This window comes from Oncorhynchus clarkii, chromosome 7 (assembly GCF_045791955.1).
Source record: "Oncorhynchus clarkii lewisi isolate Uvic-CL-2024 chromosome 7, UVic_Ocla_1.0, whole genome shotgun sequence".
Classification (NCBI taxonomy): domain Eukaryota; kingdom Metazoa; phylum Chordata; class Actinopteri; order Salmoniformes; family Salmonidae; genus Oncorhynchus; species Oncorhynchus clarkii.
Genome location: NC_092153.1, coordinates 11,890,250 through 11,905,349, shown reverse-complemented (window position 1 = coordinate 11,905,349; position 15,100 = coordinate 11,890,250). Strand labels below are relative to the sequence as shown.

General features: G+C 40.5%; 1 protein-coding gene across 1 annotated transcript; it reads right to left on the bottom strand.

Moving 5' to 3' along the window:
- Positions 1-331: 331 nt before the first annotated feature.
- Positions 332-9,451, bottom strand: LOC139412872 (insulin-like growth factor-binding protein 5). The gene is made up of 4 exons (XM_071159665.1): positions 8,223-9,451; positions 2,894-3,111; positions 2,627-2,746; positions 332-2,117 (listed from the first exon to the last, which is right to left on the bottom strand). Exons 1-4 carry the CDS (start codon positions 8,554-8,556, stop codon positions 1,980-1,982), a joined length of 810 nt encoding a protein of 269 aa, XP_071015766.1. The 5' UTR covers positions 8,557-9,451; the 3' UTR covers positions 332-1,979.
- Between the last annotated feature and the right edge of the window lie 5,649 nt (positions 9,452-15,100).

Sequence of the window (15,100 nt, the reverse complement as noted above, 5' to 3'; positions counted from 1 at the left end):
GTATGGAAATTATTCTACGTTTCTTTATGTGGTATGGTAGCTATGGTAACTGGATCTTCTGGTAGACAATCGTTTGAAGCCAGCAACAGGTGAGTAGGGAACTTGCATTAAGGCTTACAAATAGCGTTGCAAAATTCCGGTAACTTTCCCCAAAATTGGCAGGTTTGCCAGAAATCCTCATTGGAGGATTCTGGATTTCCTGCTTATTCCTTCCTGAATCTGGGAATCTTCCAACTGGGATTTCTGGAAAATCTGGCAATTTTGGGGAAAGATACCGGAATTTTGCAACCCTACTTCCACAGCATAGAGCAAACAAAAGACATAACAAACCTTCCCATACATCAATACATAACTTTATTTAAATAAATGCTTTGTCGTTACAAAAATGACAAGGTTAAAATATATCAATTACACAGTGAATAAATAGATTTGTTAGTAACACTTCACTTAAAGCCAACAGGTATTGCATTATTGCATTGTAAGAATTGTCATAAGCATGTATGACCCTGTTATAACGTCTTACCATCGTCTCTGATGGACCCTGACTAAACAGCTATTTTCAGCCTGTTAGTAAATTGCAGCAAAGAAGCATTGTACCGTTTGGCTTTGAGTAAACTGTTACCTATTAGTTTCCTACATGCTTTTTTATCACGAATATGGAATGTTTGGGATTTCATGGTCTTTCATACAAGCAAGCTTAAGACTGAGTTGAGAAACCTTTCCAAGTCTCCTATGCATTCTAGTGGCAGGCATAGGCTGTACACACAGCCCCTGTCAAAGCTTTTGGCATGTTACCATACCCTGAAAAAAGGGATGTCTATTTCAAGGAATGTCAACAAAATATCTGGCAAATGTTTTGAGCTTCAATAAAATCAGTTGACGTCTGATTTAACATGTTCACAAACGGGACGTAGGATCAAAAAGTATCATCACGGCCTTCCGTGACCGATCTCCACATCCACATACTGCTAAAATGTCCTCGTTCCACGACAAGGCCTGATAATCTGGATGTAAATCTGGATTGAAAGTCATGAGAGAGAGAGAGAGAGAGAAGGCACTGAGATTTCCATAGAAGCCCAAAGAGCCACACCTTTCCAGGGGTCACTTTTCAAAGCACCTGTACTTTCTTGGCTGTTGTTTATAAACGACAAAACAAGCAAATGACTGTCATGATGTGTTTTTGAGGTGATCTTTTTTATATACTTCACGGAAGGTAAGGCACAATACAGACTACTAAAGGAGAAAGTATAGGAGCCACACACACACACACACACACACACACACAGTCATTTCATACGGTCACCCCATGAAACTATATTGAGACACAACCCATCAGAAGTAGCAGTTGATGGGTTTATTAAGATAGCTACTGTAACTACTCTGTAACAACCTACTGTATACGAGCAGTTACTAGTTCTTAAGACCCTCAACTCAGAACAATCTGGGAGACAAAGTGGAAGAAAGGCAGGACTGAAAAAAGCTAATCTCATCGCACTCAGAAAGACATATAAGGACATGGACCCAAACTCAGACAATAAAGTACTTTCAGTCACTGAGGTTCTCTTGTAGGGGAAGTGCTCTGAAGGGACAAACTTTTGGACCAAGAGAACAGAGTTACGTTTAAATACGACCCCAGATTACTGTGCTCCCCAGTAAAGAGTTCCTGTCAACATCACGATAACAACATACAGTAGGTGAAAAAAGATGAGCTTTACTCTTTAGCCTTAACATTTTGTTTAAACAGAATCTAATATAATTTAAATCAGAGAACATTGTTATATGTGCTTCAAAGGGAGGTTATAGGTCATCTCAGTATAGGTAGATGTATAGTTTAAAACCATGTGTATGTACTGTATCTGTGCTCTGCTTTCCTGATTTGATTGGCTTTTTGCATATTTTGCATGTACATATGATTTGCAGGAGTAGGGGTAAAGGGAGGCGGGCCTTGGCTCATGTCAGGTGACCAAATTGGCCATCTCTCATTCGTTTTTGTTGCTGTTGCTCTCTGGGTTTTTGCACTGGATGTCCACTCCACTGTAGTCCGTGCCAGGGAGCTGCACGCCAAAACGGTCCACACACCAACAGATCCCCCGCTTCCGTCCACGTGATGGTTTACACTGCAGGAGGAGAGGAAATAGCAGGGAATAAGATGGAATACAATTAAATGAAATAGAATAGGATAGAATGTGATAGGAATACAATGAAATAGAATAGGATAGAATAAAATAGGATAGAATAGGATAGGATAGGAATACAATGAAATGAAATAGAATGGGTTATAATAGAAAGGATAGAATAGAACAGGATAGAATCGGATACAATAGAACAGGAAAGAATCGGATACAACAGAATAGGATAGGATATAATAGTATAAGATATAATGGAATAAGATAGAATAGGATCAAATGAATAGAATATGATAGAATGGAATAGGATACAATAGTATAGGATAGAATAGGATCAAATGAATAGAATAGAATAGGATACAATAGTATAGGATAGAATAGGATCAAATGAATAGAATATGATAGAATAGAATAGGATACAATAGTATAGGATAGAATAGGATCAAATGAATAGAATAGAATAGGATACAATAGTATAGGATAGAATAGTCCATGGGTACCTGCTTGTGCTTGAAGAATCCCTTCTTGTCACAGTTGGGAAGGTATAGGGACAGAGCTAGGACTCTAGATGTGTTTTTCATCCTCTGAATGATCCCGTCCAGCTTTCTCCTGCAGGGTCCCTACACACATACAGGGTCATAGTTTAGGACAAGAATGGCATGTGTGTGTGCGTGTGTCTGTGTGTGTGTGTGTGTGTGCGTGTGTCTGTGTGTGTGTGTGTGTCTGCGTGTTTGTCTGTGTATTCACTGTATAGTTGTTCAACTTACAAACTCAGGCTGCAGTTTGTCCAGGGCGATGGTTGAGTAGTCAAGGCTGCTGACAGAGTGGAGCTTAGCCTGCTGTCTCTTGCGGTCTTTAGCCTGTCTCATGGCCTGAGCCTTGCGGCTGCTGATGTGGTCTCTGCCCCCGTACAGAGGCACCTTGGCCTGGGGCAGGAGGGACTCTGGAACCTCTGCTAGCATAGCTTCCTCTGGAGAATAACCATCTGGGGAGACAGAGAGTCAGAGAGGATGATGATGGTGGTTGCGGTGGTGGTGAGGAAGAGGAGCAAGAAGAAGAGGAGGTGAAGGGGAGGAGGAAGAGGAGGAGGAAGAGGAGGGGGAGGGGAGGAGGAGCAAGAGGGGGAGTAAGAGGAGGAGAAGGAGGAGGAAGAGGAGGAATATGAAGAGGAGGAGGTAGGAAGAGTGGAATACTGTCAAGGTCTTCCACATCGGTGCAGATGAAGGAAAAGAGTTGAAGAGAGGCAGCGTGTTTAGACAGAGCCTCTCCTAACACTAGAAGGAGACCTTGAGGTTTTCCCAATCAAGAAATCTCCAGCTGACTCATACAATGTCTGCCTACTTCTCACATGGTCAGTCAGTGGTTAAGGGAGTTATTCGCCACGGTCCATTTACAAGCATTTCTCCATTCTCTTAAACTGATCCTCTTCTCTCTTTCCCTCACTCATTGGAGGAAAAAGTACCCAACTGTCATACAGTTGTAAAAGTAAAGATACCTTAACAGAAAATGACTTAAGTAAAAGTGACCCAGTAAAATACTACTTGAGTAAAAGTCTAAAATTATTTGGTTTTACTTAGGTATCAAAAGTAAAACTGTAAATCATTTCAAATTCCATATATTAAGCAAACCAGACGGCATCATTTGCATTTTAATTTCTTTATGTATGGATAGCCAGGGGCATACTCCAACACTCAGACATCATTTACAAAATATACTTAAGTATCAAAAATACAAGTATAAATAATTTCAAATTCCTTGTATTAAGCAAAACAGATGGCAACATTTTTTAAAGTTTTTTTTATTTATGGAAAGCCAGGGTCTTGTTTTTAAAATGTAAAATTTACGGATAGCCAGACACACACTCCAACACTAAGACGTAATTTACAAACAAAGCATGTGTGTTTAGTGAGTCCGCCAGATCAGAGGCAGTAGAGATGACCAGGGATGTTCGGTTGATAAGTGCATGAATTGGACTATTTTCCTGTCCTGCTAAGCATTCTAAATGTAACGACTTCCTTTGGGTGTCAAGGAAAAGGTATGGAGTGAAAAGGACATTATTTTCTGAAGGAATGTAGTGAAGTAAAGGTAAAAGTAGTCAAAAATAGCAATAGTAAAGTAAAGTACAAATGCCCCAAAAAACTAAAGCATTTTACACCACTGCTCCCACCCTCTATCTCACTCTTTCCTGCCTCTCTTCCAACACTCTCTCTTTTTAAACTGGACAACTACAAATATTGTGTACATATTTACTCATTTATGGCGTTGAATTGACTCCATATAATATTTGAAGTGATGAATGCCATGAATCAGTTAATACTGTATGTATACAAGATTTGTTCTGTAGTTGTACACTGGAGTTGTTGCATGCGAGGTGGAGATTTCCTTTTGCAGAGTCCCTGGCTTGTAGCTGGAGCTAAGAGGGAGCTAAATGTAAACTGTGACATAGCTGGATTAGGGCCAAGAGAGTGCTGTGGTCTATCATGACAATGCAACATACCTCTCAAGTCAATGCTTGGCAAATGCAATGGAAGACATGACTTTTAAACTGGGTCATCCAATGAACATACAGCATTCTACACCTCTCACTCTCTCTCTCTCTCTCTCTCATTCTCCTCCCCTATCTTCATTTCTCTCTCTACCCCTTGCCTGTGAATGACAAATGCGAACAGCTCCTATAAAACTGGCAAGAATCCCTGGATCTTGCCAAATCCAAATGTCCACATCTCTACATGCATATTTCTGCAACCCACTTCATCTGCCATAAAGATATTAACACTGACTAAAGATAGACCATATGCAGCAGGGACAGATCTATAAGCATAAGGAATGTTTCATTACAACAAAGTTATAAGAGTTATATAATACATAAGAGTTATAATAGTTATATATTATATAAGAGTTATACAAGCTATATATTACATAAGAGTTATATAATAGAGTTATTTAATATATAAGCGTTATAAGAGTTATATATTTCATATGAGTTTTAAGAGTTATATATTATATAAGAGTTATAAGAGTTATATAATATATAAGAGGTTTAAGAGTTATATATTTTATATCAGCGTTATAATAGTTATAACAGTTATATATTATGTAATAGTTATAAGAGCTATATATTGTTTAAGAGTTATAAGAATTATATAATATATAAGAGTTATAAGAGTTATATATTATAGACGAGTTATAAGAGTTATAGATTATATAAGAGTTATAAGAGTTATATATTATATAAGAGTTATAAGAGTTATATATTATATAAGACTTATAAGAGTTATATATTATATACAAGTTATAAGAGTTATATATTATATAAGAGTTATAAGAGTTATATACTATATAAGAGTTAAAAGAGTTACATATTATATACGAGTTATACGAGTTATATATTATATAAGAGTTATATAATATATAAGAGTTATAAGAGTTATATCATATATAAGAGTTATAAGAGTTATATATTATAGACGAGTTATAAGAGTTATAGATTATATAATTGTTATAAGAGTTACATAGTATATAAGAGTTATAAGACTTATATAATATATAAGAGTTATAAGAGTTACATATTATATAAGAGTTATATATTATTTAAGATGTATAAGAGTTTACATTATATAAGAGCTATACAATATATAAGATTTAACTGTACTGTATTTAACAATATGTATATATGAATAGTGTGCAAATAGTATTAGTGTTGTCTCTTGGTGTCTTTCCTATAACAGAAGAAATTACATTAAATTCATAATTAAAAAATACAAATAAAATAAGAGTTACAAGTATATAAGCGTTATAAGAGTTACATATTATATAAGAGTTATAAGAGTTATATATTATATAAGAGTTATAAGAGCTATACATTATATAAGAGTTATATAATATATACGAGTTATAAGAGTTATATAATATATTCGAGTTATATATATTATAAGAGTTATAAGAGTTATATATTATGTAAGAGTTATAAGAGTTATATATTATATAAGAGTTATAGGAGCTATATATTACATAAGAGTTATATAATATACAAGTTATAAGAGTTATTTAATATATAAGCATTATAAGAGTTATATATTTCATATGAGTTTTAAGAGTTATATATTATATAAGAGTTATAAGAGTTATATAATATATAAGAGGTTTAAGAGTTATATATTTTATATCAGAGTTATAATAGTTATAATAGTTATATATTATGTAATAGTTATAAGAGCTATATATTGTTTAAGAGTTAGAAGAATTATATAATATATAAGAGTTATAAGAGTTATATATTATATAAGATTTGTATATTATATAAGTGTTATATATTTTGTAAGAGATAAGAGTTATAAGAGTCATATATTATATAAGAGTTATAAGAGTTATATATTATATGCGTTATAAGAGTTATATAATATAAAATAGGTGTAATAGTTATGTAATATATGAGTGTTATAAGAGTTATATCATATATAATAGTTAAATATTATATAAGTTATAAGAGTAATATAATATATGAGAGTTGTAAGAATTGCATATTATATAACAGTTATAAAAGTAAAATATTATATAAATTTTATTTTTATTTTTTTATTTTTGGGGGATTTGAATGTAATATCTTCTGTTGTTCTTGTCTATTACTGTTCTTTACTTTGTCATGTACTTGTATGTTTCATTTGGACTCAAGGAAGAGTAGCTGCTGCATGTGCAGTAGCTAATGGGGATCCTAATAAACTAAACTATACCTCGCTAAGCAGGCGATTGAGTGGTATGTCACAGGGGTTGAGAATATCTCTTGTGACATCATCGCTCCCATCATCCTTCCTAAATTATTCTCAGAAAAGAGAATTCCCTCTTCAGTCCACCGGTTCCGCTGACACTATTTCTCTCCAGAGGCTGGCGCATAGGCAGCATAGCCTAGTTTAAAACCCAATCAAGTCCTCATTTCCTAATCTGGCCCTCTCTAATCTTAACAGTGCTGCTGACTGAGGGATTCAGTGGGTTATGATGTATTTCCTGATCTGGGCGAGTTTGATTCTCTCGAAATCCCACAGATTAAGTTGTAACTAAAAGACTCCTTATCCCCTTCCTCTCTCTTTCTACCTCCCACTCTCTCTCTGTCTTCATCTCTCTCTTCATCTCTCTCTGTCTGTCTTGCTCTGTCTTTATCTCTTTCGCTCTCTCCTCCCCCTTGCCCTCTGTCCTCTCTAAATTCTCACACCCTGCAGGAAATGAGAAGAGGTGGTAAATCTTATCTAGCAGCAGGCTGGCAGTCAGAGAGGCACGCTTGGCTAACATTCTGCTGAATCACTGCACAGCTTAAAGATGATGGAGAGAGAGATGGAGAGGCAGAGGAGAAGGAGATAATGAGATGGGATTTAAAGGAGAAAGAGTGAGATAGAGAAAGGATATTGGTGAAGGAGGGGAGAGAGAAATTACTTAGGTGAGAAAGAGTTGGAGGAAGAAATCTAGCCAGAGAAAGATGTAGAGATTACTTATTGCAGGTGAAGCTGAGGAAGGGGGGGGGGGGGGGGGCATGGCAATGGAGAGAGGGAGGGTTGAGGGGGAGGAGGGTAAAATGCTGATCCCTCTCTCTTCAACAAATTTCAGGGGAGAAAATGAAAACTAAAGCTTGGGGGAAACCCTGTGAAAGAACGTGACACTTGAGAAACCCGCTGACTAAGTGCTAATGCGTCAGACACAGTGACTGTCCCTCAAATAGCCCTCTAAAGAGCTCAGGAGGCTCTAAAATGTTTGTCATGTTTGTAATTCTTCACCTTGTTTCATGTACCAGGCACTAGGTCACTCATGCCAAGATGATGCCCTTGTGTTATCAATCAAACAATCTTGGCAATACATGTGGTATATTTGGAATACACTACAGGGTGTGGTGTTTTTATGTGTGTGTGTGTGTGTGTGTGTGTGTGTGTGTGTGTGTGTGTGTGTGTGTGTGTGTGTGTGTGTGTGTGTGTGTGTGTGTGTGTGTGTGTGTGTCTAACAAATGGGATAATCTGCCGATGTAGTTCCAATAAAGATATATATATATTGAACATTTTAAAGAAATACAAACGGTAAAAAATGATAAATCAGTAAATGAAGACTCATATTTACCCCTGCCTGGATGCAGCGGCTTGTACATCTTCTCGTTTGCGCACACTCCTCTCCCGTGGAGGAGCGCGTGCAGCGGTTTCTCCTCCCCGCTCTTCGGCAGGCATCGGAGCCCGTGCGTGCAAGTCCCCGTGTACACCCCGCACGACTGTCCCTCGGGGAGCGCGCAAGTCAGGCAGCAACCACAGCCAGGCTCCTTCACCAGCTGGCAGCCCACCGGTACTGGAGGACACATCGACATAACCTTCTGGTCACACGGTTCGCACGGTACGAACGAGCCCAAACAACCCGACTCGCTTAGGAGAAGCGTTGCCAGGAGTGAAAAACTAATCAGCATATTGTTTCAAATGAAAACGATTACAAACATAAAACAACTATAATCAACTACAATGTGTACTGCATGGAACGCTTGCAATGCTTTCGATCATTGGGGTTTTGGGGCAAAAGTCCTTGAAAGAATCACCATCCACAGGTGGCCACTGCCTGCGTGCGTAAAAGTCCCTCAATCACTGTATCAAATGCTAAGGTTCCACTCTTCACCCACTCTGTCTTTATTGTGTCAAATGTCCATTTATATTCGAGTTTAGATTGTCCACAGCGAAATAACCCGAGTCTTCTCCTTTTGGGCTTTCAATTGTCGTTTTACGCATGCACATTAATTGTCTCCAAATGAAGAAGAAGAAAGCAGGGATTGTCTTGTAGAATAACCAATCTCTGTAGGCTGTCCTCCCCGCACGTTTTCTACACATACAGTATAATATGTGGCTTTGAGCTTGCCTTTTTAAAAACTGCCAGAGGCGAATCCTGTAACGATGGCTATATGTCAAACGACGTTGATGGGGGAGGGCGCACTTGTCAACTCCGTGCGGTGCTGTTGATTGTACAGGGCGGGTCCTGGCAAGTCCCCTGACTTCTACCGCTGGGTACAAGGCGATGTTGAGGGCAAATAAATAAAACCAACTGACTGGGACCACAATGTTTTGGGGAGGATCTGCATGTGCTGGATGACCCCTGCATCAATCATGGACATTGACAGGGAATAAATAGGCCTATCTATTTGTAGGCTACAATTTCTCTTTGAAATACACTATTCTGGTGTATTTTCTGGTGTTTTTTTGTAATCAGGTGGGGAGGTGTTTTTAAAAATGAATAAAGTAACACTAGTGATCCAGCCTTGAGTTGTATGGACTGATTTTAGAACCAGTGGACAAGACTGTGTCTACATTACAAATGTTATCTGCCTCAAAGCAACATCTGCAACTCTTTGAGGAGATAAAAAGTTCACCAACTGAGGTTAAATATTTGGCAGATGATGTTAGCCCCACCTCTGCAACATGTTTCCTGGAAGCTCTCCCAGCTACACTGGGGTCACTGTGAGCTGTGGTTGTCTGTAATATGACAGCATGTGGTCAAGATAAGCTTATGGTCAGTAAAGTTCGCCAAGGTCGATGTGACCTTCAGTATAGTTCGCCAAGGTCGATGTGGTCTTCAGTATAGTTCGCCAAGGTCGATGTGACCTTGAGTACATTGTGTAGTTGTTGATTTGCCAATGTCAGATAATAACAAGTAGACAAGAGTGTACTTCGGCCAGAAGATGCTATGGCATCTTACTGTGTATTATTTGTAACATTGCCTGCGTGTGCGTGAGCGCGTGCGGGTGCATGTGCGTGTGTGCGTGCGTGATGTTGCCAAATTTAATCTCCGGTCCTTTCAGCTCCAAGCAATATTAACCCATTCTCTGCTTGCCTTCTTTCTTTCTCTCTTTCTCTCTTTGACCCCTAACCGCCCCCTCTTCTCCCCCTCTCTCCTCCCTGCTCTCTCGTTCCGTCTGGATGACAAGAAAGAGATGAAATAAGGGGATTGAGCTGAAATCTGCCAGATGTCTGTCTCTAGTCTGTCTCTAGACTGTCTCTAGACATCTGTCTATAGTCTGCTTCTAGACGTCTGTCTCTAGTCTGTCTCAAGACTGTCTCTAGACTGTCTCTAGACATCTGTCTCCAGTCTGTCTCCAGTCTGTCTCTAGACTGTCTCTAGACATCTGTCTCTAGTCTGTCTCTAGACATCTGTCTCTGGTCTGTCTCTAGTCTGTCTCGAGACGTCTGTCTCTAGTCTGTCTCAAGTCTGTCTCTAGTCAGTCTCTAGACTGTCTCCAGTCTGTCTCTAGTCTGTCTCTAGTCTGTCTCTAGACTGTATCTAGGCGTATGTCTCTAGTCTGTCTCTAGTCTGTCTCTAGATGTCAGTCTCTAGACTGCCTCTAGACGTCTGTCTCTAGTCTGTCTCAAGACTGTCTCTAGACTGTCTCTAGACATCTGTCTCTAGTCTGTCTCAAGACTGTCTCTAGACGTCTGTCTCTAGTCTGTCTCAAGACTGTCTCTAGACTGTCTCTAGTCTATCTCTAGTCTGTCTCTAGTCTGTCTCTAGACTGTCTCTAGGCGTATGTCTCTAGTCTGTCTCTAGTCTGTCTCTAGATGTCTGTCTCTAGACTGTCTCTAGACGTCTGTCTCTAGTCTGTCTCAAGACTGTCTCTAGACTGTCTCTAGACATCTGTCTCTAGTCTGTCTCAAGACTGTCTCTAAACGTCTGTCTCTAGTCTGTCTCAAGACTGTCTCTAGACTGTCTCTAGTCTATCTCTAGTCTGTCTCTAGACGTCTGTCTCTAGTCTGTCTCTAGACGTCTGTCTCTAGTCTGTCTCTAGTCTGTCTCTAGACGTCTGTCTCTAGTCTGTCTCTAGGAGTCTATCTCTAGTCTGTCTCTAGTCTGTCTCTAGACATCTGTCTCTGGTCTGTCTCTAGACGATTGTTTCTAGTCTGTCTCTAGACATCTGTCTCGAGACGTCTGTCTCTAGTCGGTCTCAATACTGTCTCTAGACTGTCTCTATACGTCTGTCTCTAGTCTGTCTCTAGACACTCTCCAGTCTGTCTCTAGTCTGTCTCTAGTCTGTCTCTAGACTGTCTCTAGGCGTATGTCTCTAGTCGGTCTCTAGACGTCTGTCTCTAGACTGTCTCTAGACGTCTGTCTCTTATCTTCCTCTAGACTGTCTCCAGTCTGTCTCTAGTCTGTCTACAATCTGTCTCTAGTCTGTCTCTAGTCTGTCTCTAGGTGTCTGTCTTTAGTCTGTCTGTAGTCTGTCTCTAGACGTCTATCTCTAGTCTATCTCTAGACAATCTCTAGACTGTCTCTATACGTCTGTCTCTAGTCTGTCTCTAGACTGTCTCCAGTCTGTCTCCAGTCTGTCTCTAGTCTGTCTCTAGACTGTCTCTAGACGTCTGTCTCTAGTCTGTCTATGGTCTGTCTCTAGATGTATGTCTCTAGTCTGTCTCTAGACTGTCTACAGTCTGTCTCTAAACATCTGTCTCTAGACTTCTGTCTCTCGTCTGTCTCTAGACATCTGTCTCGAGACGTCTGTCTCTAGTCGGTCTCAATACTGTCTCTAGACTGTCTCTATACGTCTGTCTCTAGTCTGTCTCTAGACACTCTCCAGTCTGTCTCTAGTCTGTCTCTAGTCTGTCTCTAGACTGTCTCTAGGCGTATGTCTCTAGTCGGTCTCTAGACGTCTGTCTCTAGACTGTCTCTAGACGTCTGACTCTTATCTTCCTCTAGACTGTCTCCAGTCTGTCTCTAGTCTGTCTCTAATCTGTCTCTAGACTGTCTCTAGACGTCTGTCTCTAGTCTGTCTACAATCTGTCTCTAGTCTGTCTCCAGTCTGTCTCCAGTCTGTCTCTAGTCTGTCTCTAGACTGTCTCTAGACGTCTGTCTCTAGTCTGTCTATGGTCTGTCTCTAGATGTCTGTCTCTAGTCTGTCTCTAGACTGTCTGTAGTCTGTCTCTAGACGTCTATCTCTAGTCTATCTCTAGACAGTCTCCAGTCTGTCTCTAGTCTGTCTCTAGACTGTCTCTAGACGTCTGTCTCTAGTCTGTCTATGGTCTGTCTCTAGATGTCTGTCTCTTGTCTGTCTCTAATCTGTCTCTAGTCTGTCTCTAGTCTGTCGCTAGTCTGTCTTTAGTCTGTCACTAATCTGTCTCTAGTCTGTCTCTAGACCTCTGTCTCTAGACGCCTGTCTCTAGTCTGTCTCTAGATGTCTGTCTCCAGCCAAAGGGTTCATGTGCTGCACCAGGCTACGATGCAAAACATATCAGAGGTCAAAAGGCTGTGTTCTCTTCAGACAGCTGAAATAAGACTATATGTTCACCATATTTACATTGATGATTTACCCAGCTGATTTCAATAGGGTGGACACCGAGACAGCTTCTACCCCAAAGCTATAAGACTGCCTAATAGCTACAAGACTGCTAAATAGCTATAAGACTGCTAAATAGCTATACAACTGCTAAATAGCTATAAGACTACTAAATAGCCATAATATTGCTAAATCGTTATTTAAATGGTTACCTGGACTATCTGCATTGACCCTATTGTCACAGACTCTATGCACAGTCACAAGACTATACACACTATATACAAAACCCACACACATTCACATGCACTACACACATTCACATGCACGCACACACAGACATAACACACACACACGCATACCGACACAACACACACAAACACATACACACGCGCACTCACACATACACTTTCACACTCATCATATGCTGCTGCTTTTTTGTTCTTTATTCTTACTCGTATTATTATCTATCCTGATGTCTAGTCACTTTACCCTGCCTTCATGTACATATCTACCTCAAACACCTTATTATTATCTATCCTGATGCCTAGTCACTTTACCCTGCCTTCATGTACATTTCTACCTCAAATACCTTGTATCTCTCTGTACATTGATCTGGCACTGGTACTTCCTGTATATAGCTTCATATTGATCTGGCACTGGTACTTCCTGTATATAGCTCCACATTGATCTGGTACTGGTACTTCCTGTATATAGCTCCACATTGATCTGGTACTGGTACTTCCTGTATATAGCTCCACATTGATATGGTACTGGTACTTCCTGTATATAGCTCCACATTGATCTGGTACTGGTACTTCCTGTATATAGCTCCACATTGATCTGGTACTGGTACTTCCTGTATATAGCTCCACATTGATCTGGTACTGGTACTTCCTGTATATATCTCCACATTGATCTGGTACTGGTACTTCCTGTATATAGCTTCATTGTTGTGTATTTTATTCCTCTTGTGTTACTATTGTTTTTGAAACTCTGGATCGTTGGGAAGCTTTTCATGTTAAAGTCTACACCTGTTGGATTCGGCGAATTTGACAAAATATTTTTGGGGGATTTGATTTGAATATGCTCCTGGTCCGGAGTGCATGGATGTCACAGAGATACAACGTCAACCAACCCACTATTCATTTCATCCGGATTTGAAAATAGGAGTGAGATTTAAATGCTGGTGGAGCACATTAAATTGATCAAATCTGTCGTTGTGTTCATTGGGTTAGGGAGGACGACGGGCAAGTTCCTATGTGGACACGCCTGGTGTCGTGTCAGTTGAAACACGAGGCGACTAATATAGCGCAGGTTGATATGAGAGTGGAGAGCTACTCTCCCACAAGCCTGGCTGGTGCTTAAACCCCCGGAATTCAGACAAACAAAAGGTGTGATTGGTCCGCACTCAAAAAGATGTCTCATAAAGCTTGCTTCATTTTTTTTCACTGCATCAGGGATAACGCACACAGACGTTTTGGCTTTGCAGCCTTCTTCAGTGTGTAGGAGAGATAGTATTACACGTGTAGATTGAGCCCACAAAACACCACTTGGCATTCCATTTCAGATTCTGTCAAACTGGTGTAGATGTTCTAATGTTTGTTGAACCAAGCAAGACCCATTGATGGTCTCTTCTGCACCGGTGGTCCTGGCTGGTCAAAATGTTGATGTTCCTCATACAAGCATGACACAGTATGGTAGATGAAGCATTTGGACTGTGAGGAAGGCACCTGTTCGAAAGTAACAAGGCAACTACACCCTGCCTGACTTGTGTCAACTCGCAAGTCAGTCAGTCAGACTTCCTGTCCAGGGCCACCATTCTTTCTACTGTATAAATACTTTAGATGGAGTACAGTAAAGTAGTACACATGTTTTTGCCTACTTGATAGGCACAATACTCAATTTGTCATGCTGTAGCAGACACGGCTGCATCCCAAGTGACACTCCATTCACTATGTAGTGCACTACTTTTAATAATGACACAAAGTCGCCCTAAGGCCCCTGGTCGAAAGTAGTGCACTACATAGGGAATATGGTTCCACTTGGGATGCAGACGATGACTGTAAATGTTCCTCGAGAGTGTTGGAATGTTGTCTTGGACTGAGGATAGGGGCTAAGGAGGTGTTGTTCTGACAGACATGGACTGAGGATGAGGGCTATGGAGGTGCTGTTCTGACAAACATGGACTGAGGCTAGGGGGCTATGGAGGTGCTGTTCTGACAGCCATGAACTGATGCTAGGGGGCTATGGAGGTGCTGTTCTGACAGCCATGGACTGAGGCTAGGGGGCTATGGAGGTGCTGTTCTGACAGCCATGGACTGAGGAAAGGGGGCTATGGAGGTGTTGTTCTGATAGACATGGACTGAAGCTAGAGGCTATGGATGTGCTGTTCTGACAGACATGGACTGAGGCTAGGGGCTATGGTGGTATTGTTCCGATAGACATGGACTGAAGGCTATGGAGGTGCTGTCCTGACAGACATGGACTGGGGATAGGGGCTATGGGGGTGCTGTTCTGACAGACATGGACTGAGGATAGGGGCTATGGAGGTGCTGTTCTGACAGACATGGACTGAGGATAGGGGCTATGGAGGTGCTGTTCTGATAGACATGGACTGAGGATAAGGGCTATGGAGGTGCTGTTCTGACAGCTCAACTCAGCTCTGCTCAGTGAAGTCATGATGTTTCTGACACTCCCCACCCTG

Excerpts from the sequence above, each read along its gene's own strand:
- LOC139412872 (XM_071159665.1), bottom strand. The coding sequence starts at position 8,556 with ATGCTGATTAGTTTTTCACTCCTGGCAACGCTTCTCCTAAGCGAGTCG. Across the intron at positions 3,112-8,222 it reads GCCGCTGCATCCAGGCAGGG|ATGGTTATTCTCCAGAGGAA; the intron begins GTAAATATGAGT and ends CTGTCTCCCCAG. Across the intron at positions 2,747-2,893 it reads ACAAACTGCAGCCTGAGTTT|GGACCCTGCAGGAGAAAGCT; the intron begins GTAAGTTGAACA and ends GTATGTGTGTAG.